At 40.4% G+C, this 24285-nt stretch overlaps 1 protein-coding gene across 2 annotated transcripts in view; it reads left to right on the top strand.

The window, feature by feature from the left end:
- The window catches only part of USP48 (ubiquitin specific peptidase 48), a 59699-nt gene that overhangs the window by 4101 nt on the left and 31313 nt on the right, over nt 1-24285 (top strand). For both annotated transcript variants that reach the window (XM_067567003.1, XM_067567002.1), the window contains 11 exons: nt 1698-1822; nt 2504-2612; nt 4485-4618; nt 4943-5025; nt 5530-5709; nt 7726-7851; nt 10333-10482; nt 20127-20327; nt 21342-21456; nt 21809-21939; nt 23185-23256. In XM_067567003.1, coding sequence (XP_067423104.1) covers nt 1698-1822; nt 2504-2612; nt 4485-4618; nt 4943-5025; nt 5530-5709; nt 7726-7851; nt 10333-10482; nt 20127-20327; nt 21342-21456; nt 21809-21939; nt 23185-23256 — 1426 coding nt within the window. The remainder of the gene's footprint in view (nt 1-1697; nt 1823-2503; nt 2613-4484; nt 4619-4942; nt 5026-5529; nt 5710-7725; nt 7852-10332; nt 10483-20126; nt 20328-21341; nt 21457-21808; nt 21940-23184; nt 23257-24285) is intronic.

The raw sequence follows: 24285 nt of genomic DNA, 5'->3' as shown, positions 1-24285 counted from the left end.
ATCTTGTATTTGTGTGCTGAGGCACTGCAAAGTAATGTCATAATGGGTCTCAAAGAGGTATGAGAAACTGAAGGATAATGGAGCCACACTTGGGTGATTGATTTTCCCTAGAGGTCATTTTAAAATTCAGTATGGGCTATTTAAAATAAATGCTATAAAACAGCGGTTCTCAACCGGTGGTACGGGGTGGTACTTACCGGAAGGCTGGATGGTACGCGCGCCGCTGAATCCGCCGCCGCCGGAAGGGCCCTCCCACCCGCCCGTGTGAAACCATGCTGCCGAAAATGGGGAAACGGCGGAAGGGTTTCGGCGGCGGGTATTGTTTCCGCCGTGAAACCCCGCTGCCCGTCTCTCCCCGCCGCCGCGAAACCCTGCCGCAAATCCCTCCCGCCGCCGCGAAACCCCGCCGCAAGTCCCCTCCCTTTTTTTTCCCGAGTGGTACTCGGGTCGGGTACAGTCGGGTCAAGTGGTACTTGACCTGACTGTACCTGGCCCGAGTGGTACTCGGGGGAAAAAAGGTTGAGAACCGCTGCTATAAAACATGAATCTAACTTGAGAAGATAAGGAATGATGGCATGAAACAGTGATTGAATATTGTCACAAATCGTTAAATAAGAACTGCCATACTGGGTCAGACGAATGGTCCTTCTAGCTTAGTGACGTGTCTTCCAACAGTGGCCAATGCCAGGTGCCTCAGAGGAAATGAACAGAACAGGCAGTCAAGTGATCCATCGCCTGTTGTCCACTCCCAGCTTCTGGCAAACAGAGGCTAGGGACACTCAGAGCATAGTGTTGCATCCGTGCCCATTCTGGCTAATAACCATTGACCTTTGGACCTTTCCTCCAAACCATTGGACATTTCCTCCAAAAACTTATCTAGTTTTTTTTAACCCATTTATACTTTTGGCCTTCGCAGCACCCCGTGGCAAGGAGTTCCACAGGTTGACACTGCGTTGTATGAAGAAGTACTTGCTTTTGTTTGTTTTAAACCTCCTGCCTATTAATTTAATTGGGTGATCCCTGGTTCTTCTGTTATGTGAAGGAGTAAATAACACTTCCTTATTCAGTTTCTCCACACCAATCAAGATTTTATAGACCTCTATCATACCCCCCCCCCCAGTCGTCTTTTTTTCCAAGCTGAAAAGTCCCAGTCTTTCTAATTTCTCCTCACATGGAAGCTGTTCCATAGCCCTAGCAAAGGATACTCAGTTCCCTAGCAAAAGAAGATTAATACTTTCTAAATTATTGTGTGCTGTTTTTACAACATAAACAATGCTCTGAAAAAGCTTGTCAGTTAAATATTTGTTTCAGTATTCTTGTGGGAAAAAGGCTGGCTCACAATGTGGAGTTATAAAGTGAGAATAATGGGATTTATACAGTTAATGAGCCACCGCTAATGTTCAGAATCTTGCAAATTACAGTGCAGAAATCAAACACTTCTAAGCTACCAGCACTGTACCAATATGTACTTCATGCTGCTGTTCTCATGCTGTGTATCTTAAGCTCCTTTTAGTCATGTTCAGTTTTCTTAGACCCCTTGACTTGTATTTTTTTATTAATCATGCACCTTAATAAGCTTCCATGTAATTTTGTGTGTGGGTCTCCATCACTGATATAATTTCAAGTAAATTAGGGAGCTACGTTCTGACTCCACTTTGAGTTGCAATATACTAACAAGTATTGGTGTTTTGTTCTAGGATGCCCAGGAATTTTCAAAGCTATTCATGTCACTGCTAGAGGATACTTTGTCGAAACAAAAAAATCCAGATGTACGGAACATTGTCCAAAAGCAGTTTTGTGGAGAGTATGCATATGTCACTGTGTAAGTAGTTGGTTTAATTCTCTTGTAGTGGTTTCTTACTCAGTGTGTTTGCCTATTCTTCTGATCATCTTTCTGCAAATATTAAAGATTTTGGGGATTGGGGGTGGGGGGAAGAGGGAGAGGAGAAGATGGTCAGAGTGAGATGGAACCTTTCTTTTTAAATCTGTAGCAGAAGGGAAGGGGACTTTCTGGTTTAAACATAATTTAACAAATACTTTCAGTGATTTTAAAGTCTTGAGTTTCTTAAAAATAAAACTATACACGATTTTTTAAATTCTGCAATTTGCCTATTTTTCTGTAATTCATCCTTTAGTGAAGGAAAGTAACTAAACATCCACCTGACTTATTTAAGTATGTGGCTTAAGTCCTCATATCTAGAATGTGATATTAAGCTGTCCCAATACCTATTTTGTTTCCCTTAGTGGAATTGTAAACTGTATTCGAAACATAGCATAAAGATAAGTTGTAAATGAGCATTCTTGCACTTCCTGCTAGATGCTCTCTCCTCTCTACAAGGTCCTCTTCTGCAATTTTGGAAACAGGGTGTTGGAGATCATTTAATCCAGTCTCTCTCGTGGTTTAACAATCAGAGGAAGAAGTTCAGCAGTAAAGTTTTATGGTAGTTAAATGACTGACACTTTAAGCCATGTACTGATCTATCTTAATTTTTCTTAATTCTAGCTGTAACCAGTGTGGCAGGGAATCCAAACTCATATCCAAATTTTATGAACTGGAGTTAAATATCCAAGGGCACAAGCAGTTGACAGACTGTATCACTGAATTTCTTAAGGTACCAACTCATTCCTACGGAATCCTACTGTTTCTGTAGTGCCCACAAAGCACTAGTCTCCTTGCCTTGTTGAGAGGGTGTTTCTGTTAAATTGTTCCCCCTTTGCTCAAAAAGTGCTTTATTTTTCATCCTGGTATTACAGCAAAGTTAGTGATCAGCACTTTGAATCTACTCAATGGGTTGACTAGAGTAACAGTTTGAGTTTTCAATTTTAAATGTGGGCCCAGTCCTGTACTCCTAATTCAAATAAAACTAATGATGTCAAAGAGCAAGGAGGGGATGGTATGATAGGACAGCCTAATTTGGCAATTAATTGATCTTTGACTACTAGCGGTAAATATGCCCAGTGGCCTGTGATGGGATGTTAGATGGGGTGGGTTCTGAGTTAGTACAGAGAATTCTTTCTGGGTGTCTGGCTGGTGAATTTTACCCACATGCTCAGAGATTAGCTGATTGCCATATTTGGGATCGGGAAGGAATTTTCCCCAAAGGCAGATTGGCAGAGGCCCTGGGGGTTTTTCCTTCCTCTGCAGCAGGGGGCAAAGGTCACTTGCTGAAACTTGAAGTCTTTAAATCATGATTTGAGGACTTCAATAACTCAGACATAGGTTAGGGGTCTATTACAGGAGTGGGTAGATGAGGTTCCGTGGCCTGTGTTGTGCAGAAGGTCAGACTAGAATCGATTATCATATTGGTCCCCTTCTGATCTTAAAGTCTTTGAGTCTCTGAGTATGAGATCAGGCCCCATGTGATGGTAAAATATTGGCAATTAAAGAGACAAATCTGAAAAATCATACTTCTAGTAATCTTAGGTGAAATATTTTCAGACAGAACTGAAAGATTAGAGAATAGTTCTCAGTTCGTTTACTTTTTAGTTCATAGAACTCTGTATATAGTAATTTTCATTGCTTCCCTGGTTTGTCAATTGCAAAGTTTTTTAAAAAAAAACTAAAATATTGGTGGGGGCTCTGGAGTAGCAGCAGCAGCTTTATCTATTTTAATGCACATTTAAAATTTGACTATAACTCAAGTTCATGATGTTTATGGAGTTCGTTAAAAATATTAAGTGCAAAGTTAATTATAAATTTGGTCTTTTTGCTTTGTAATAAGTCGGATAGTTTTGTGAAGCAGGGTGACTTACTCAGCAAATAAGTTGCTTTGCCTGTGAAAAGCCTTCTACAATAAAAAGCAAAGACATTCATATATTGAATTCTAATAGATGCATTAGGAGGCTACCACACCCCCAAGACTACAGTATCTCCACCTTGCAACAGTGAATTTGGGCTTGAAGGTTTTGTCTTTAAATTGAAAGGCAAGTCTCCCTGCTTACATTTGGCCCTTGTTGATCCATATTGGAGTTAATTTGGCTCATCATATGTGAAAGTGTCCATCCACATGGATCCCATTGCAAGTGAGTGCTAAAATGTGGCTTTCTGTTAATTCCAGCCATATGGCCATGCCACACAGCCATTGTGACCTCATTGAAATAGAATTTTCCACCGTCTTTCTGGTAGAAACCAAGTTTGCACATCTCTCTGTACTGTGGAGGATAAATCTGATGATTGGTCTGATACTGCAACTAGGGCTTCTGACTTCAGTCTGGAAGATTTATGGCTTCTTCAAACTGACAGCTGCCTATTAACAACTCTGATACTTTACTGGGTGGTAATCCTAGAGCTTTCTGTACCTTGTATGCTGTTTTGTACTATCACTGTGAAGTATTTTGGAATACAGTTTGTGTGATATAGTTAAGATGATCACATTTTTTTATTAACTTGGTATCTGTGTATAATTTTGAATCTCAGGCTAGAGCATAGAATTAATGTTGAACTCTTAACCTGTACTGATTACCTTTCTTCTTTTCTTGATCAGGAAGAAAAGTTAGAAGGGGACAATCGTTACTTTTGTGAAACTTGTCAGAGTAAACAAAATGCAACAAGGAAGATCAGGCTGCTTAGTCTTCCATGTACACTCAACTTGCAGCTGATGCGTTTTGTGTTTGACAGGTAAGTGACCTAACCTGTATGTGTTGTAAATATAGGAAGGATTTGGGTAACTCAGAAATGCTTGAAAGTTATTTTCTCTGCTTTGGCTTTCATTTCATACACCTTGTTTCTATTCAGCAAGTCTGAATCGAGTTAAATGTTATGAATTTGAGCATTTGTACACTTAATCTTTTATGAAGTTCATTTAGCTATCCAGTAATCTCATCTGTTGAAATACAGTAGTGATTTACAGATCAACATTTTAGATTAATTATGCAAAAAGATGTTTACTCTTCTTGCTGCATTGAATACTTGTACTTCAAAGCCTTATTTGTTTTTCAATAGACAAACTGGCCATAAGAAAAAGTTGAATACTTACATTGGCTTTTCTGAATTGCTTGATATGGAACCTTTTATGGAACAAAAAGGTGAGTTATATACGAAATATTAATTTATTGATTATGTTGATACAGCCATCAGCTACCAGCATTCAAGATCTTGCCTGAACCTATCCTCTAGCTGAAAACAATTAAAATGGTTGTGCTAATAAATAAGTCATTTCTGGCTCTTAACTTTTTTATTTAAAATGGAAGCTTAATCAATGTTTGTCCTCCTTTGATAAACCAGCAGTTGAGATTAGGTACTTTAACAAAAGTTCCTAAATTTCAGACTGTTGTTTGGAGCTCTGACTACCAGATTTGTGAGTTAAGAATGTATACAGCACAGTGTTTGTGCTACTGCTCTCTTTGGGAAATAATAGAGAGAGAGAAAAAATTACTCTGTTTTGTGTATGTCTTGTATATAAGGAAAGGCTTAGTACTGTTCTTAAAATAACTTTTTGCTTGTTTTTCATCTTAGAAGTATCAAGATGATTAAGTCTTGGGTTCTTTGTATTTTCTGGAGAATTAAATAAACTGCCTATTCTCTTTCAGATGGCGTCTATGTATATGAACTTAGTGCGGTTCTTATACACAGGGGAGTGAGTGCATACTCTGGTCACTACATTGCTCATGTGAAAGATCCACAGACTGGTGAATGGTACAAGTTTAACGATGAAGAGATAGAAAAGATGGAGGGGAAGAAATTGCAATTGGGGATTGAGGAAGATCTAGGTAAAACCTTTAAGTTGTGAGTGCCCTTTTAAAATAACTCTTTTCACCAAAAACATGGAGGCTAAATCAATTGCCCTGATACATGTATTGAGTAATTTGCAGCCATAACTTCAGATTTTTTTAAGGGTAACTAATGAAACTGCAACTTTATTAGTTGCAGCCAATTTTTAATCACCTCAACCTCATCTGAGTGTTGAATATCTTACATGCCTGGTGAAGACTGACTACTTCAGTTCTCTTATAGATTGTAATATGGCAAGTATCGTGCATGCCATCTAGACAACAGTTTGTTTAAAAAAATGATTGACTTTCATGTCTAGATAAAATGTGTGCAAAGTTGTTTCTTCCCAAACCAGCACACAGAATGGGGATTTATTATTAGACAGCAAGATTATTTTTAGTTACCTTTTGTGCTCTTACTTCTAAAGAGTTTATTTCTGGATTTTTTTGAAGGGGAACTGAAAAGCTTTCATAAAGCTCAAAACCTTTTGGAGCAAAAACCACATAAGTGTTTTTACCATTTGTCACTTCTTTTTCTCCTCTTCCTGCCCCCTACTCCCTCCAAAAAACCCTGTATATCTGTTTACATTGGCATTGTTGGTCTTGACTTCCCTGAGTTTGTGGGAGAGTTTCAGCTTGCTCTGCCTGCAACTGATGTAGAGGAGCTCTTGAGTTCTAAACTAACAGTCTGAGTGCCTGAATCTGCAAAGACCTATGCATGTGAGTAACTTGAATGAGTCAATGTGCAGTACCTGTCCAGATGGATTTGTAGATTCGGGCATTGTACTGCAAGAGGCATTTAAGAATCCCCATTCTAGTGCTTTAACAAAAGTAGGGAAATAAGATCAGATAATTCTCATATAAAAAACAAGTTGAAAAATCCCTTTCCCAAAAAGTTGAGTCTGTGCTTGTACAAAGGCACAAGATATGCTGTCAACTTGAGTTTTTAAAAACACTGACTAACTTAAAAAGCCCTCAGTGTTCTGACAGAGCACCATAAATATGTCCTCTGGGATTTTTTAAATCTGGTATGTTTGGTGGTGGGGCAGGGGGGTGATTGTTGTGTGCACCAACACTGTTTTGTCAACATAACTCTCTAGTGTAGACCAGGCCTTATAATTACAAACATTGTTGAGTGCGTGTTAGCAATTTCCCAGTTCCTTCCTAGACCTGAGTTCAGGGTTCTTTCTCCTAGACAAACAAATGCCATCCCATACGCATACAGCAGTGGAAGGAGTTCTGTTTCAGGTACTGGAGGTCTGCTTATCTGCTGCAGGGAAACAGACTTCTGAACTCTGGCCGTGCAGGGGGGCAGACTTACAAATAAAATAAGTCTGGATAGTTTTACTGGAGATCTAAGAATTTGTGGGCCCCGCCGTTTTAGTACTAGAGTTTTCTGAGAGAGAACAATATATATATACCTACAGCATTTTCCATGTGTTGTATTAAAGGTTTGATGTTAAGCAGGTTTTTCCTTTATTTAAAATTTTTTTTGCTTTTGAAGTTGCAAATATAGATGCCCATTTTTGTAAACTTTGTCCGGCAGTCTGGAGATCAAGATAGAATTACAGATTCAGAAACATGGGTTTGTATTGTATGGCCAAATTCTTTCCATCTCTTAAGTCCAATTAAAGGTAGCAGATTGAACCAGCCATTCTGGAATAACTCTTTTATTTCTTGCACTGCACTTTGATATTTATGGGTATTGTCATGCAGTGGGAAAGTGCATGTTTCTGTTATGTGCATAAAATGATGTTTAAATTCTCTGCACTCCAATCTGAGTAGGCATTTGACACTGCTATTTATATAGGGAAATCTTCATTGATAAGACTGTGTACAATACTCATGCCATATTGTTGGAGAAAAGTTCTGGTGAGGTTGTAGGGAGGGTGTGTGTGTGTGTGTGTGTGTGTTAGGGAGGAATTGGAATGAGATAGGTCTCAGAATTTTCCCCATTAAAGGAGAATAAATACGTTGGCATGCATGTTTATTATTTTTTTGGCTTCTGTACCTCAGCAGAGCCTTCTAAATCTCAGACTCGTAAACCCAAGTGTGGGAAAGGAACGCACTGCTCTCGAAATGCTTACATGTTGGTGTACCGACTGCAAACACGGGAAAAATCTCTAACAGCTGAAGTCCCAGGTAAGTGAACTTTGGAATCTGGTAGAAGAAGTGCCCTTCAGACCTATTCCTATCATATGTAGCAAGGCGTTATAAAGCTGTTTGGGCCAGAGTCCCAGAGGGAAATTAGCACTTCGTCTTCAATATTTTTTGCAGCACTGAATTCAATGGAATGAAAGCATGGCTTAAATGATCCAACAAGTATTGTAGCAGTAAGCACTCATTCCATAGTGCACTGGATACTATAATTGATATGCTTATTGAGTAGTGTACCAGTCACTCCAAGTGCTGATACACGCATCAGCAGTGGCTTATTGATATTAGTTACTTTTTGACTTGCTAAGCATATATATATATATATATATATATATATAACTTTTTTAAAGGATTAGGTTTTGCAATGTATTCTTCCACTATGAAAAATAGTTCCTAGGAAAGAAAAAAATAAGAGCAAAAAGAGTATGAAATACCTTTTAATCTATATATTTAATATATTGTAATTCTTCTTAACTGTCTGTCTTCTACTGCTACTGTGCTTTTCTCCCCTCCCTCTAGAAGCCAAGCTGTCCTTTCAGCAGCAGTTTGTGGCCCAGGAGCTAATCTTCTCTCACTTGCTTTTACAAAAACATTTTAGAGTATTGGCACGTACCACAGTGAGCTTTTCACTAAGAAGATGAAAATGATTAGGGGGCTGGAGCACATGACTTATGAGGAGAGGCTGAGGGAATTAGGCTTGTTTAGTCTGCAGAAGAGAAGAATGAGGGGGGATTTAATAGCAGGCTTTAAGTACCTGAAAGGGGGTTCCAGGGAGAATGGAGCTAGGCTCGTCTCAGTAGTAGTAGATGACAGAACTAGAAGCAATGGTCTCAAGTTGCAGTGGAGGCGGTCTAGGTTGGGTATTAGGAAAAAAATTTTCACTAGGAGGGTGGTGAAGCACTGGAATGGGTTACCTAGGGAGGTGGTGGAATCTCCATCCTTAGAGGTTTTCAAGGCCTGGCTTGTTAAAGTCTGGCTGGGATGATTTAGTGGGGCTAGTCCTGCTTTGAGCAGGGGGTTGGACTAAATGAGCTCCTGAGATCCTTTCCAACCCTAATCTATGATTCTAAGAGTGGAGTGTCTAAAAGGATATCTCATTGTTGTTGAAATGACCATTTGACTCTTTGTATGAAGGAGGGGAAGTTAAAAATTTCACCCCTATAACCAGTCAGTGTCCTTGCCTCATTGATGTTGCCACCTGCATTCATGTAACATAATGGCTGTGAAGACTTCTCATGTATGTTGAAGTAGATCCAGTTGTGCACATCATCACAAAAGACCCAGCTGTCCAATTGAAGTGGCTTTGAATAATTAGTGCCCACCGCCAGATTCTCATTTTAATTTTTAAACTAATTGTCTAAAAGTTAAGCATAAAGCTAAACAATGTCAGTCGTGTATATACTGTAATGAGGTTGGGCAGTCCTGGTGTTTGACAGTGGCTCCATTTTATTGTTCTTTTGTCAGAATGGCCTGCTGTGTCTTGCAAGTACTTGTTACTTCTCTTAATGTGAACAGAGGGCATAAATGTCAGAGAATAGGCTATTCAAGGGTTTTCACTAAGTATTCATGGCCTGTCTTAGAGCCTCAGGTAGGTGGGAATCCATTTGGTCTGTGGATTTAATAATAATACTTAGGTCAAAGGACAACAGATGCTAACAAAGCACTATATGAATAGTAATTAATCCTCCTGTGGCACGAGGTATGGCGGTGTTACGTGTTTTAGAGGACAGAGGGGAGTAAGGTATTGGAATGAATTGACTTGCCTGTGGTCACACACCTCTGTAGTAGGTGGCATTAAGGATTCTGGTGTGCTGCTGGGACTTGAAGACACAGGTTTTCTGCATCTTAGTAGGAAGAATGGTTGCTCCAAAGGAATAGAGAGAAACAGCTAGGGGACCTGAGTGTTGCTGAGATGGATGGGAGGCAAAGAAATGGACCCAGGGGCCTCACGAAGTAGGAGGGATATCCCTTAAACAGCCTGGTGGGCTCGTGGCCTGCAGCCCTTCACTATTACAGCTGAATGAAAGCTGTTGTGCTTTTTTTCTTAGTGTGATTATTAACATACAATAGTACATTATTGGTAAGCCTTTCAAACATGTGAAAAGTGTCATGCAAGAAAGGTTTTTACCCTCTAAAACACTGCAAGTGTCATGTTCTGCAGAGTAAATTCTGTTGGGCAGTATTAAAGCATTTGTATCCCATATCTCCTTTACATTTAACCAACTACATTGACACAAGTACTGAAATGTAAATATTGGAGAGAAGGAATATCCAGACATTTGACTTTCAGAAAGAGTCTGTATTTCATTATTTGTGTGAAGAGACCTTTTAGCACGGTAGTTGTTACTATTGGATATCACTGCTCATTGGGATAATTGGTGTAATCGACTTAAATTTTGGCCATCTTTTTTTGAGACCGAGTAGGATTAATTGTAGTTAGTACTTCTGCTCTTTCTTCCTCCATAGCTTTTCTTCAGGAGCTGGTGGAACGGGATAACTGCAAGTTTGAAGAATGGTGTAATGAAATGGCAGATATGCGCAAACAAAGTGTGGTCAGAGGCAAAATCAAACATGAAGAGGTGAAGGAGCTCTACCAAAGGTTACCTGCTGAAGCTGGTCTGTAAGATATTCTGGTAGTATTTTTGTAGTAGACTGTTAAGATTATCACCATTTGTAAATAAATAACTAACTTAATCCTGTTTCCCTTTTATGTATAGCCTCATACAGTGGGTTTCACTCCCCTTTTTCTCATAACCTTTTGTGTTCTGGTATTTGTGGTAGCTGGGTGTTGTAAAGCTACTGTATGACTCTGGACTCTGGACAGTGGACAAGGACACTGACATCCACTCATTCGCTATCTCACTCAAACTTCCTGCTGCTATAGATTTTAAAGTAACTAAGCAAGATTTGGAAGGTTTGAGTTTTGCAAACGTTAGTTTTAATTTTAATTTAATGTTTAATTTTCTGTATGAGCCTTTCTCCAAAAGTTCATTCCTTTTTTCCCTTCAGATATGCTGTTTGTTTCCAGATCCCTAGTGCCACATTAATACATCCTAGCACATGGGTTCGTGATCAGAGCATTTCACTAAAAGTTTTTAGATGCTATTGTTTTTTCCCCTTGGGAGAGAAGGGCATGTTGACCAACACTAAGATTACAGCAGAGAATTCATGATCAGTGTTGCTTTTCCCTATAATGCTTTCTGCCACTACCTACTTCCTTCTTTCTTGTTTTTGCTGTTCCTCCTAACTGCCATCTCTCCTGGTCTTCCTCTTTTTTGAATTACTCCCTCCCCATCAATGATTCCTTTCTCAGTCAACCCTCCTGTGTTTTTCCTTATGCCACCATGCCCATTTTCTGCTGCCCTATGAACAGGTCAGCTTGCTGTTGATTGGTGGTATTGAGAAGGAAGTAATTTAGGTAATCATGCATCTCCAGCTCATTTGCATGCTTTGATGCTGCTGATCCAAATGAATCAGCAGATAATAGGTCAGAAATTCACTCAACCTTTTGCTAGAAAGTCATTAATTTCATTCTTACACACACTTGGAAACTCCATGTAGGTAAGTTTTATCTGCGAGAATTCCATTTTAGGGCTGGCCAAAATGCAGGATTTCAGTTTGCAAGAATCTTCAGTATTTTAGATTGGAAGCAGATTTTATTGAAATTTCTTGCAAACTGAAGCCACCCTGAACATTTCATTAAACAGACATTGAAACAGGGTGTTCCAGAAAGGAAATATGTGAAATTGACTTTCTTGTGTGTTTATCCATTGCCACCACTGCATAGCAGAGGTGAAAAGGATAAGAATGTCAATTTCAGCCTGGGCTCAAAAGGCTGCTGCCACACAGCAGGGAGGCTAGCAGTCCTGAGTGTCCTGGCTCCAGCTGGGGCTCCCAGTACTGCTTCAGAATGGGAAGCGTAGCAACCTGAGAGCCCCTGTAATAGATTCAGCGAAACGTTTCACTTCTGTGAATTGGCATTTTCTGGTGAAATTAAATTTCATCAGAAAACTTCCAACCAGATCTCTTCCAAGAGTCACTCTGTCTAGTGAATGCTTTGTGTATCCCATGAATAAGTTGTCACTGACTGATTCTTCTCTCCTTCCTACTTTTCACTTGCTGCCATTTTAACGTTTTTAAATACTAAGAGTTGCATTTATTTCTTACGCTCCTCAGTTTTCCAAGGGGTGAGTGTACATACATGCACAGTGGTTACTTTATATAGACAGTATTTATCCAAAACACACAACTTGCCTAGAAACTGTCAGTAGTTTTCAATTATGATTGTAACTCCTTTTTATGAAAAGCAAGTAGACTGTAGTGATACTTCAGTTCAGTTCATAAAAATATTTTGGCCAAAATTTTCAAATTTGGGTGCTGAAAATTTAGCACTTCATTCCAAATTAAGGCACCTAAATACGAGGCCTGATTTTTCTTCCAAAGGTGCTGTGCACCAACAACTTTGGGTCAGTGGGAGCTGCAACTAGAGCTCAGTGTCTCTAAATATCCAGTCACTTCTGTTTAGATTCTTAACTTTAGGAACCCAAGTTTGAAAATTACGGCATTTATGCCTAAAACTAATGAAAAGCTATGGTATGATGGCAGTGTTCACACCTGATCATCCACTCTAGATGTAATTTTGAAATGCCATTGCTAAATCAAGGGTGTGGGGCATGACCTTCATAGGTATGGGTCACTTCTTCTTTGAGTAATGTCCCAATGGGTGCTGCACTGTAGGTACAGCAGCGCCTTTTTGTCTGGAATTGGAGCTCTCCAACAGCAGTGCCTGACGGACCGCACATGTGCACTTCCCCCTTCTCGTGCTGTGCATGGGACGTATATGTATAGCGCTGTGTGGTCTAACTGCTTTTTGTTCCTTCTCTGCTGCTTGTGTTTTGGAACTGAACCGTTATCAGAGCTCGTTTTTTTCCTTACATAGCACCTTAGTCCATCGTATACTCTCTCATAGTTAGTTCTTTGTTTTCTCTCTTTTCTTCCTTTCTATTTAAAAAAATATATATTTCAATTTTTTTACAATTTATCTTCCAACTCTACAGTTCTTAGGATAGTGTAGGTTTTCATTTTCCTCCTTCCCGACAGGAAAGCTATTCCCTCTCCCTTATGCCCAGTTCCCCTGGGTTTGAAAGGTGTGTTTTGTGCTGGGTCGCCTTCCCCGATAATGGACGGCCACTCAGTGTATTCTCTGCCTGGGAGAGGAACACATTCTCCAGAAGTGCTCCCACTGCCTGGGCTCGAAACCAGGAGCCAGGAAGGACAGGGACATTAGACTAAAACTAATCCTAATGGAAAAGTCCCTTTGACTAGCGTCAGACCCAGGTTCTTTACTCCTCCTCAGATAGACCCTTACCCAGGTCATCTACTGACCCTCACTCTCCACGCCAGGATGAAGAGAAAAACATCCTCTGACCGGGCTGAGGGTAAGAAGAGAATGGCCCCTTCCTCAGCTTCTGTGGCACAAACCAGAAGAATGGTGTCCCCGGCTAGATCTGTGGCCTCAGTTGCTTCTGACGGGGCACAGTTCCGCATCAAGACTGAGTATCTCAAGTACTGTCTCTAAGAAAAGGTCTAAAGACTGTACAACGACAGCCATCGGCGCAGCTTTCTATCTGTGGCGACTGAAGCGAACCCTTTACTTCATCTGTGGCTCCGAGACCTTTTGTGGCACTGAAGAAGCTGTCTGCATCGACGAAGCCATTGGCATCGACCTCGGCACCCACAAAATCAGCAGCTCTAAAGAAAGCTCTGATGCCACCTACTGGTCTTACTAAAACTTACACTTTTTCACAATGCACTGTAGTGGCACAGATGATGTCCTATCAGATTTAAGAGCATCTGACACTCCTGGTCCCCACTCCTCAGATGGGACTTACTCCGATAGTGGTGAGACTTGCAGTCAAGACACTCCTCGCTCTTTCCTTCAGGAGCGGCACCCCTTTGCCCTAGTGATGCCAAGAGAAAGGATGAAGAATATGAGGAATCTATTGCCCCACCAACATCAGGGGAAATGGTACCAGTTTACCAGGCTTATCCTCCAACTACTCAGGGAACCCAGCCCTGACAGGGATCTTTGTGAATGCAGCCTTGTATTCCCCTTCCCTCCAATTGGCCATACTGGGACCCCTGGGCCATGTATGGGGCACAATTTGGTAAACCCCAAACAGCAGATTCTCCCCATCAGCCTCACAACCTCCAGAAAAAACCTCTGCAAGTACCACTGGAAGAGGAGGAGCAGAAAGAATAGGTACCACTGGCCCTACGCTTCTCATCTTCTCTGGATGAGGCCATCATGCCACCACCTCCCACAGTGGCCGATGACTTCAGGCATTTCCAGGAATTGTTCCGCAGAGTGGTGCACTCAGTGCACATTCCACTAGAGGAGGTCAAGGAGCAACACCACAAACTCATTGACATCGTCCATGCCTCGTCTACAGCAAAAATCACACTTCTTGAACCAGTGAATCTCCTATAGCAAACTCCAGCTCTATTCCACCTTCTTGCAAATGTGCGGATAGAAAATATTGCATACCAGCAAAAATGCTGAGTTTTTATTTTTGCATCCTACCCCAAACTCCCTCATGGTAAATTCAGTGCAAGAAAAGGGTCGCCAGTATCAATCCCGATCTATCCATCCCAAATGAGATTGGAAGCAGCTAGATTTGTTTGGAAGACCGTCTTATTTGTCAGCCACTCCAGTTTTGAATTTCTAACTATGAGGCTCTCATGGCCAAATACAACTACATGAACTATTCTAAACTGGAGGAGCTCTGACAGGACCTACTGGAAGCAAAAAATGGAGCAATTCTTGCCCCTGATAGTGGAAGACCACCTAATAGCCTGTACAGCTCTACAAACGTGCTTGGATTTGTCGGACACTGCCACCTGATCTATCGCTATTACGGTAGTAATGAGACAAACATCATGGCTACCCCTTTCAAGATTCCCCACGGAGGTGCAAATGACAGTTTGAAGATCTACCGTTCGAGGGACAAAAACTCTGCTCCAAGCGTACTGACAACTCCTTACATTCGCTAAAGGACTCCTGAGCTACTCTTAAGATCTCTTGACGTGTACACCCCACAGCCAAAAAGGAGCTCAAGGAAATATCAGCTTCCCCCATGAACTCAGCATCAACATTACCACCCACAGCAGCAGTTTGATAACCAACACCGTCACCGAAGGTCCCAACAGATGTAGACAGCCCGCTGCCCAAGGGGCAACATCTCATACACCTTCCAATAAGCAACAATTCTGAAGGTGTGGTCAAAGTCCTGAAAACCTCACACCTGCTTCAGTCATCCCTGCCATCTGTAACACCATTAACAGACCAACAGTTTGGCAACCGGCTCTTGGATGCTCCTCACTTCAAACAAATGGGTCTTTCTTGGAGATAGTCAAGGGAGGATATTCCATCCCCTTCCTAACTATGCCATCCTGCCAACCACCTCCCCCCTGTCCCTCTTTAGGAACCCTTCTCACGAGTCTATCCTAAGGGGGAAGTAAAGCTTCTTCTGCAACTGAGAGTCATAGAGTCCCACTACTTCCTGGTTCTGAAGAAATCTGGCAGTTGGCGTCTCATCCTGGACCTCTGCAATCTAAACAAGTTTGTTAAATTGCAACGATTCGAGATGGTCACCCTCTCCTCCATCATCCCAGCACTGGAACTGGGGGATTAGTTCTCGGTCCTTGACCTAGAAGAGGCGTACTTCCATATCACCATACATCCCATCCACAGATGCTTCCTACGATTTGTTGTCAGCAATGACCACTACCAATACAAGGTGCTACTCTTCAGACTATCCACAGCACCGCAAGTCTTTTCCAAAGTACTTGCAGTGGTAACGGCCTACTTAGGAAGAGAATGAATCACAATTTTTCCATACCTTCTCAAAGCCCCATCCGAGACTGAAGCGCTCCAAGTGGATCATACAACACAAAACTTAGGTCTTCACAAAAGTGGGACTCCTCATTCTCGAAAAATCCACACTAAAACCAGTACAGTGACTGGAATTCATTGGTGCTCAACTCAATGCCATACGTGCAAGAGCATTTCTACCACCTCACAGGTTCACAGCCATAACAGATCTGATATCCAATGCTCGAGTATGCCCTCAGATCTCTGCATGTATATGCCTCCAGCTCCTAGGACATATGGCTGCAGCCACATTTGTGGTCAAACGTGAGGCTCTATATGCAGTGTCTTCAGGGCTGGCTCTGTACTGTGTATCTTCCCCACAAACACAGCATGCTAAAATGCTTGCCCATGCCAAACCAAGTCAGAGTCATTGCTGTGGTGGACACATCCCAACGACGTTTGTACCAGGGTCCTTTTTCTTCAACCATCATCTACCATGATACTGGCCACCAATGCCTCCCTCGTTGGCTGGAAAGCACACCTACTCGAACACACAATACAGGACAAATAGACACCCACCAAGTCCACCCTGCACATCAAGCTCCTAGAACAAAGCGGTCCGTAATGCCTGCTTTTACATTTCCTACCACTCCTCAAACATCAGACTACAGGAGTGATGTCAGACAACCTCGCCTGTATCTACTACATCAACAGGCGGGGAGGAGCGAGATCCCATTCCCTGTGTTCAGAGGCAATCAAGTTATGGAATTGGTGTATCCACAACAGCATCTCGATCTCGGGTGTGTATCTCCCTGGGCATTAGAGCACTACCACAGACGCGCCGAACAGGACTTTTTCGCACAAGCACGAATGGGAGTTAAGACGGAGAGCACTCCGCCCCATATTCCATCAGTTGGGTTGCCGTACTATAGATCTTTTCATAACTCAGCACGCTGCCCTCAATTTTGCTCCAGAGAAGGACTGGGATGCGGATCACTAGGGAATGCATTTCTCATAACCTGGAACGTACCATTCCTTTATGCCTTCCCTTCTTTTCCCATCCTGTTGAGAGTCTTGTGTAAGATGCAGGAAGACTGAGCTCAGATTATACTAATAGCCACAACATGGCCATGACAAATTTGGTACACTTACCTGCTTTGCATGATGCTATGCCGGCCTATCAATCTTTCCCCAGCATCGTGGCTCTTCTCACAAGACTCAGGACATGTTTGTCACCCCAGTCTGCAAACACTCCATCTCAAAACATGGTTTCTTCCTGCTTTTGGGGTCTGGAAATAGCCTGTTCAGAGTCAGTAAAACATATACTATTAAATAGCAGCTGCAACACTACCAAATGCACCTATACACATAAGTGGAATAGATTTCAACATTGTTGTGTCCCAGGGCAGCTTGTATTAGACTACCTTCTTCAACTCAAACAGGACGGACTAGCCGGTAGTTCTGTTAGCGTATACCTGGCTGCAGTTACCACATTCCACTACCATATTGATGGACTTCACGCAGCCTCTCGCTATGTGTTTTCTAAAGGGCATTCAAAACTTATACCCACACGTACGAACCCCTATCCCAACCTGGCATCCCCGCCTAGTCCTACACTCTTTGGCTAGACCCCCATTTGCACCAATGGCAGCCCGCTCATATTTACATCTAGCAATGAAAATGGCCTTTCTCGTCACCATCACATCTCCTTGACGGGTGTGAGAAATCTCAGCCCTTATAGCATACCTACCATACGCTGTGTTTTATAAGGACAAAGTGTTGCTTCATCCACACCCAAAATTTCTACTGGAAGTTATAATGTCCTTTTATCTAAACTAGCCCATACGCCTCCCCTCCTTTATTCCCAAACCACACAATAATCAACAGGATGCAGCTCTTCACTTTAGACGTGAGGCGTGTACTATCATTCTATTTGGAGAGAACCAGACCGTTCCGAAAATCATTAAGTATTTTGTTACAGCTTTGCTGTGCATCTCTATGTGAAGTGTTAAGGATTCTGTTTCCCCATATTCACTTGATAAATGCAAAGGTCAATAGAACTCTTTCTCCTCTGTTTCAAAAATGTCCTTGATGCATCAGCCAAATGTATTTAATTTCCTGATCCCTTCCCCCACCCCCATTAATTTTCCAGTATTCTTTTAGAAATACCAGTGGTTATCTTTTCAGCTTTGGCTAGACTTGATGTGCAGAAGGAAGTCTGCTTGTTCCCCACAAGCAACACATGTTGCTCAGTATGTAATTAAATCTATCCTGGAACCCAAAGATGATTGTCACTAATGGAAATAAGAAAAAAGCATTACTTGCTTTTTTGCCACCGGCATTTCATAGCAATTTAATTACATTTCCAGCTGCTTTTTCTGTAAAATTCCTGGTTTTACAAGTATAGCTATGCTGTTTTAGGTTACATGTGTCATCAGTGAGACTTTGTATCAAGATATTTGACTCAAGTATATTATATAAAGTCATTCATTCTGTTTACTGCCTGTGCTGATACATCTCAGATCCCCCAAAAATCGTACGTGTGTATTTTGTAAACGTGTAGAAAAGCATTTCTTGTTTACCCAACAAAACAGAAATTGCTACAATCTTAAATCGTTAGTATTGTGAAATTTTGAGTCAGCTTCTCCTTCAGTATAAGTTTTTAATTTGGGGTTTGTGTGCTTCTCCAGAATTCTGGTTTTTGACCAGTGGCCCAGAATAAAATATTTTAATAGTTTCTTCCTTACAGCCAAATCTTGCATCATTACTGTGATATCCTGTTGCGTTCAGTCGGTTTTGATCAGTTCATTGTCTGCTTGGGCAGCATGGATTAGGCATTCAATATCAAAAATATTTTTTCAAGCAAAATGCAGCAGTTGAGCATTATTTTAAATTTGATAGTGGTACATAAAGCAAATTTGGTTGAGTGGTTCCCATTGATTTAATTTGTATTACTGTAGTATCTAGGAGTGCTAGTCATGGGCCAGGACCCCATTGTGCTGGGTATTGTACAAACACAGAACAAAAAGATGGGCCCTGTCCCAGGGTCCTTACAATCTAATCTAAAGAAATAGTTCTCTGTCTGATGAATACTTGCTGTAAAAAAGCAATCTGTAAATCCAGGTTAACTTGACTGCAACTGTTTACAGTATTTAACAACAACTTGTTCTGGGGAGCATGTATTATCAGAAGTTTGATGTCGGAGCTGTTCAGAAGAGTGACGGGTTCAGTGCTTCAGCAATAACAAGAACATGTAAGGCTCTATTGTGGAAGCAACACAACATCTACAATCTGCATGTGAAAAATTGGCAGCATACTACATGCAAGCTTCTATTCATCTATTATATAGGCAGTAGATAAACTTATTCACTGTAGTTCTAGTTAGGGTTCACTGCTAGCATTTGTGGTCTAGATTTCCTCCCATTTTTCTAATGTCCTTTTAAGCACATAGGGGTTTGTGTGATGTTTCAATTTAGAGGTGTAATTCTTTATAAAATTATATTCTATTCTCTTGATTCATAATCCTCATAATTCATGTATGTATGCAGTGGTGTTGTAGCCATGTCGGTCCCAGGATATTAGAGAGAGAAGATAGGTGAGGTAATATCTTTTATTGGACCAACATCTGTTGGTGAGAGAGACAAGCTTTTGATCTTACACAGAGCTCTTCTTTAAGTCTGTTATACTCTGAGTAAGTTTCCCAGAGCTGAGACAAGCTCTGTGTAAGATCAAAATCTTATCTCTCTCACCAACAGAAGTTGGTCCAATAAAAGATATTACTTCATCCACCTTGTCTCTGTAATAGTTAACATATATCAAATACACTAACTGTTTTTACACTCATGCATTATTATATTAATTAAACTTTCAATTTACATATTTATCTTGTAATTAAGGAAAACAGACTTTTGAATGGGCATTTCACTTTCTCAAAGTAATTTGCAATCATAATTATAATACATTGCATTCTCTCCTAATTAACAGTAGGAAAACTTTGTTTACACATTTTTCCTGTAATGTTCTGAAATAAAATAAGCTACTGTAGCCAAAGGATGTTGCAGATTAAAAACATTCTCTGGATTTACTAGCCAGTTTCCTATTTGAATTTAAAAGATTCTTGTCTCAGATCTAATTTCACACAGCTGCTGACTTTTATAAAGGACACCATGATATAAAATAGCATAGTTAACATCAGAATTGGCATGGAAACAGAATTCAATATTTGAAAATATTGTATAATGGGAACCTAACTTTTGTGGGGGAAAGATTCCCCCACAAACTTTTTTCATTTTAAAAAAGTATTGTTGAACAGCAGAGTAATTTTAAAATGTCATCTGTATCGTACTTGTGGAAGTGTATAGGTTTGTTTGTGTTTGCTTTTTTCCAGGGTGCCCATATGAGTTTGTCTCTCTCGAATGGTTACAGAAATGGCTGGATGAATCTGCCCCTCCCAAACCCATAGATAACACTGCATGCTTGTGTTCACATGGCAAATTGCACCCTGATAAAATATCAATTATGAAGAGAATATCTGAATATGTTGCTGACTATTTCTACAGGAGATATGGAGGGGGCCCTCGGCTAAATGGTAAGTTTAAACTGTAGTGCCTGGATAGAGAAAATTCACATGATAGGATTTTTTAAGATTTAAATTTTTGTAGATTTAAATCTGTTTCTCATCCTTAGTCACTATAATCTTTGGCCAGAATAGCTGTCCTGTTTGTATTTTTTTGGATGGCTGTTTTTGAGAGCACTGCTTAGTTATGCCCAAACAATTCTGCTTCCTACCTTGAAGCAGTTTTGTGCAAAAAAGAAATGTACTTTTAGGTAGAAACAACTTGAAATTTTAGTATTTTAATGAAACTTTTTAAAATAAACATTCTGTAAAATAGCAAAAATTGTATAAAAATCTTAAAATTGGGGGTGATGGGATGGAGGAGTTTCTGTGCCCATTATTTCTACAGATCCTGTATAAGCAGTGCCTCGTGTATTGTATCATTCTCTGCTGACAAGAGCCTGTACTTTGGAACCCTATTCTCAGAGCAGAGAAGTAGTGAGGATGTGGTAGCCAAGAAGAGAAACTGTCCTTTCACCTCTAGCTTCCCCCAAGTAGCTCAGTGCCTAGGAAGTACATTTATAGTGTGTACATTGCATGTTTACATACTGTGGCAGGCTTTTTGGGGAATGATAAGATTGCTGCTGCATATTTCTGAACTATCCTTTTCAAACCAACGGCTTACCTAGGTCTGCACATATTGCTCTTCTCAACCTAGTTACAGTAAATCTAAACTGTTAATATCAGAAGTGTAGACTTGTGAAACTGAGGTGATGAGACATGTTGATGCTAAATGAACAAATCCACCCTCTTCAAAAGCTTACTACAGTTATATCTAAATTTGGTCCAATTCAGCTGTTATCATAGGAATCTTGTTTCCATCTAAATCATAAGTAGTAGAAAACGTCACTGTCAGTAACTACATTAAGAGCACTTGACTGTCAGCACCTTTAAATGGTGATGCCTGCACTTGCAAAGGACTTAGTTTTGTTTTGACGTGTAGCAGTAGTATTCTTATAACATGGTGTTATCTTTTTGTTTCTCTAGTTAAAGCACTTTGCAAGGAGTGTGTGGTAGAGAGGTGTCGAATACTACGACTGAAAAACCAATTAAATGAAGACTATAAAACTGTCACAAACTTGCTGAAAATTACAGTAAAGGGGTATGTGAGTGCTGACACTTTCCAAAGTTTGCATTGCACAAGTCTGTTGTTAGTGATACTTAAATTATTTAAAATAAGATTTTAACAATTGTTTGCAGTATGATAGACATGTTCGTCCCAGGATATTAGAGAAACAAGGTGAGTGAGGTAGTATCTTTTATTGGATCAGCTTCTGTTGATGAAAGAGACAAGCTTTTGAGCTTACACCTAGCTCTTCTTCAGGTCGAGAAGCTTGTCTTTCACCAACAGGAGTTTGTCCAGTGAAAGATTTTAACAGTTCTAATTCTGAGCCAAAAACTGTAAATATACATTATCGTTCGTATTGTAAATATTAATCTTTTTTTCTATACAGTAATGATGGATTTTGGGTTGGAAAGTCATCCTTGCGGAGTTGGCGTCAGTTGGCTCTGGAACAATTAAATGAACAAGATGATGATGCAGACCAGAGTAATGGAAAAATGAATGGAGATGCGCAAAACAGAGGTATTGTTTAAATCCAAACAACCCTATTTCTCTTACTAATTGATAAATAGATCGGGTGTTCCTGTAGTGTTGATTTAAGCATTCTAACAGTTTTATTTTATTTGTAGAGATTGTTGTTTTGTGCAGGTCTGAATGATATAGTACAAAGTAGCATATATTAGATCCAGATTTGAGAGATTTCAAAAGCAAAACACTCATTTTGTTTTTTTCAAAAGATTTCAGCAGGTCAAACTCCTGTCTTCACTTACACCTACCTAATCCCACTTAAAACTGAAGGTAAAGTCTGGCTCTGCAGTTGGATCTTTGGCCATGTCTATGCTATGGGTGCTACAGCACTGTAGCTATGCCACTGTGGCGCCATAATGTAGATGGTTCCTACAGCAGTAGAAGGGTTTTTTCTGTGGCTGTAGGAACTCCACCTCCCTGAGCAATGATAACTAAGTCAGTGGAGGCATTCTTCCATTGGCCTATTTGCATCTACACTGGGGCTTAGGTTGGCATAGCTATGGCACTTAGGGATGTGAATTTTTCACTCCCATGAGTGCTGTAGCAGTGATGACTTAACTTTAAGACCAGGCCTCAGTAGTCAGTTGTGTTTAGGTGCAATCCATTTTGTTCTCTCCTACAGAATGACTAGTAAAAACTTCCCTTTGTCACTGTAAGCATGGATTACTTTTTATTACTTCTGGTGTTACCCACAAAGTTGTAGGCACTTTCCAAAACAGGAAAGGCACAATCCTATCTCTGAGTTACTCACATCGAAGCCTTCCAAGCAGAGTGGTTCTTGACCTCATTTGAATGGAGCCATTGTGGAGCAGCAATGGGGACATCTAGTTTGGATCAGACTCCTCAAGGCAGAGAGCTGACTAATATTTTGCCTGTAAGATTTCTGGTCCTCCACTCTGATCTGGTGGTAACTTTTCTGTTAATTCTGACCTGAGCTATTTGGGAGCAGCAAAGAGTCCAGGTGTTCTAGCTATAATGAATGCTACCTTTGTGGTCTCAGATAGAAGATAGTCTTGTGCTCCATGAACTTCAGAGCACTCAAAGATACATTCTAGTGCACAATCCTGCCCTGGCCCTGGAGGAATGGGTCAATAAACTTAAGGGTATATTGCTGTTGAAGTTTTCCTTAGTGTTAGAATTTTGCAGCAATTTGAAAAGGAAATGAATTGTTACAATTCCTTCAAAGAAAAAAACTACTAGAGAGAGCTTTCTGTGCAATCTACTTTTTCTTTTGGCCAGATGAGTCAAATGAAGAAAAAAGAGAGGAGGAAGAGGAATTAAATTTTAATGAAGACCTTGTTTGCCCACATGGTAAGTGGACAGAACTGAACATGTATAGTATTTGAATGACCCACTGTTTATAGATGGATCTTCCTTATTTCTTCTGCAAAACCCAAGATCAGCTGGGCTTAATTAGGTTTACTTCTGATTTACTTTGCTTTTCTTAAATGTTTATCATTTGAACTTGAGTTGTGATCAAATCATATCTCACAAGCTAGCGTGATGTTGGGATAGATTTGAATTAGAGACCTCCAAGGAGAACCTAGATTAGTAATACTCAATTAGATATATCTGCAGACCAATTTGAGAATTTTATGACAAGAGGCAGCCCATTTGTGTGGAAGGCTGACTAAATAAATAAAAACGTTCAGTTGTCGATAAATAAATATCTTGATTGCAACATAAATATTAGTGTTTCTCTCTTTAAACAAAGTTTATAAATCAATATTGCCTTTAAGTTCCAGAGGGGTAGCCATGTTAGTCTGTATTTAGCAAAACAGCGAGAGTTCTGTGGTACCTTAAAGACTAACAAATTTATTTGGACATAAGCTTTCGTGGGCAGAAACCCATTTCGTCAGATTCATCCTTTTGCTTTTGTTTGTGGCAATCTCTTATGGGAGAGGCGACATTAACGATCTCTGGCAAGCTTTGTGAAGAGTGATTTGTGGGAGGTCAGGGCAGGGCGCATGCACGGGTGAAGATGCTCATTTATCAGCCAATTGCAGTATTGGTTTTTTTTAATGTTCATGGTAGAAAACCCAGGTTTGCAGAGGTACATTTGATCCAAACATTGTTAAAAGTTAGATGGTTAGATTCTGGCTATTGTGAAACTGGTCAACATATTGAGTCCAGAAATCACAAAGTCCCCATTTTTCTGAATTTTGCCTTCAAGACATCTGAGTTCTGGAGCCTTACAATTTCTAATTGAAAGGCACCTTCATCGATTAACTCAAGAATGTTCTTTGCTTCAGAAGGTTGCAAGGTCCATCAGCATAGACAACAAGCCAATCGCAAACAAATAAAAGCAAATCCTTTGGAATTTTAAAATTCTCAAATTGC

This window comes from Emydura macquarii, unplaced genomic scaffold (genome assembly GCF_026122565.2).
Source record: "Emydura macquarii macquarii isolate MOO-44397 ecotype Brisbane River unplaced genomic scaffold, CSIRO-AGI_Emac_v2 contig_2768, whole genome shotgun sequence".
NCBI lineage: Eukaryota > Metazoa > Chordata > Testudines > Chelidae > Emydura > Emydura macquarii.
The sequence above is the reverse complement of the archived record's forward strand: the minus strand, read 5'-3'. Positions and strand labels throughout refer to the sequence as shown.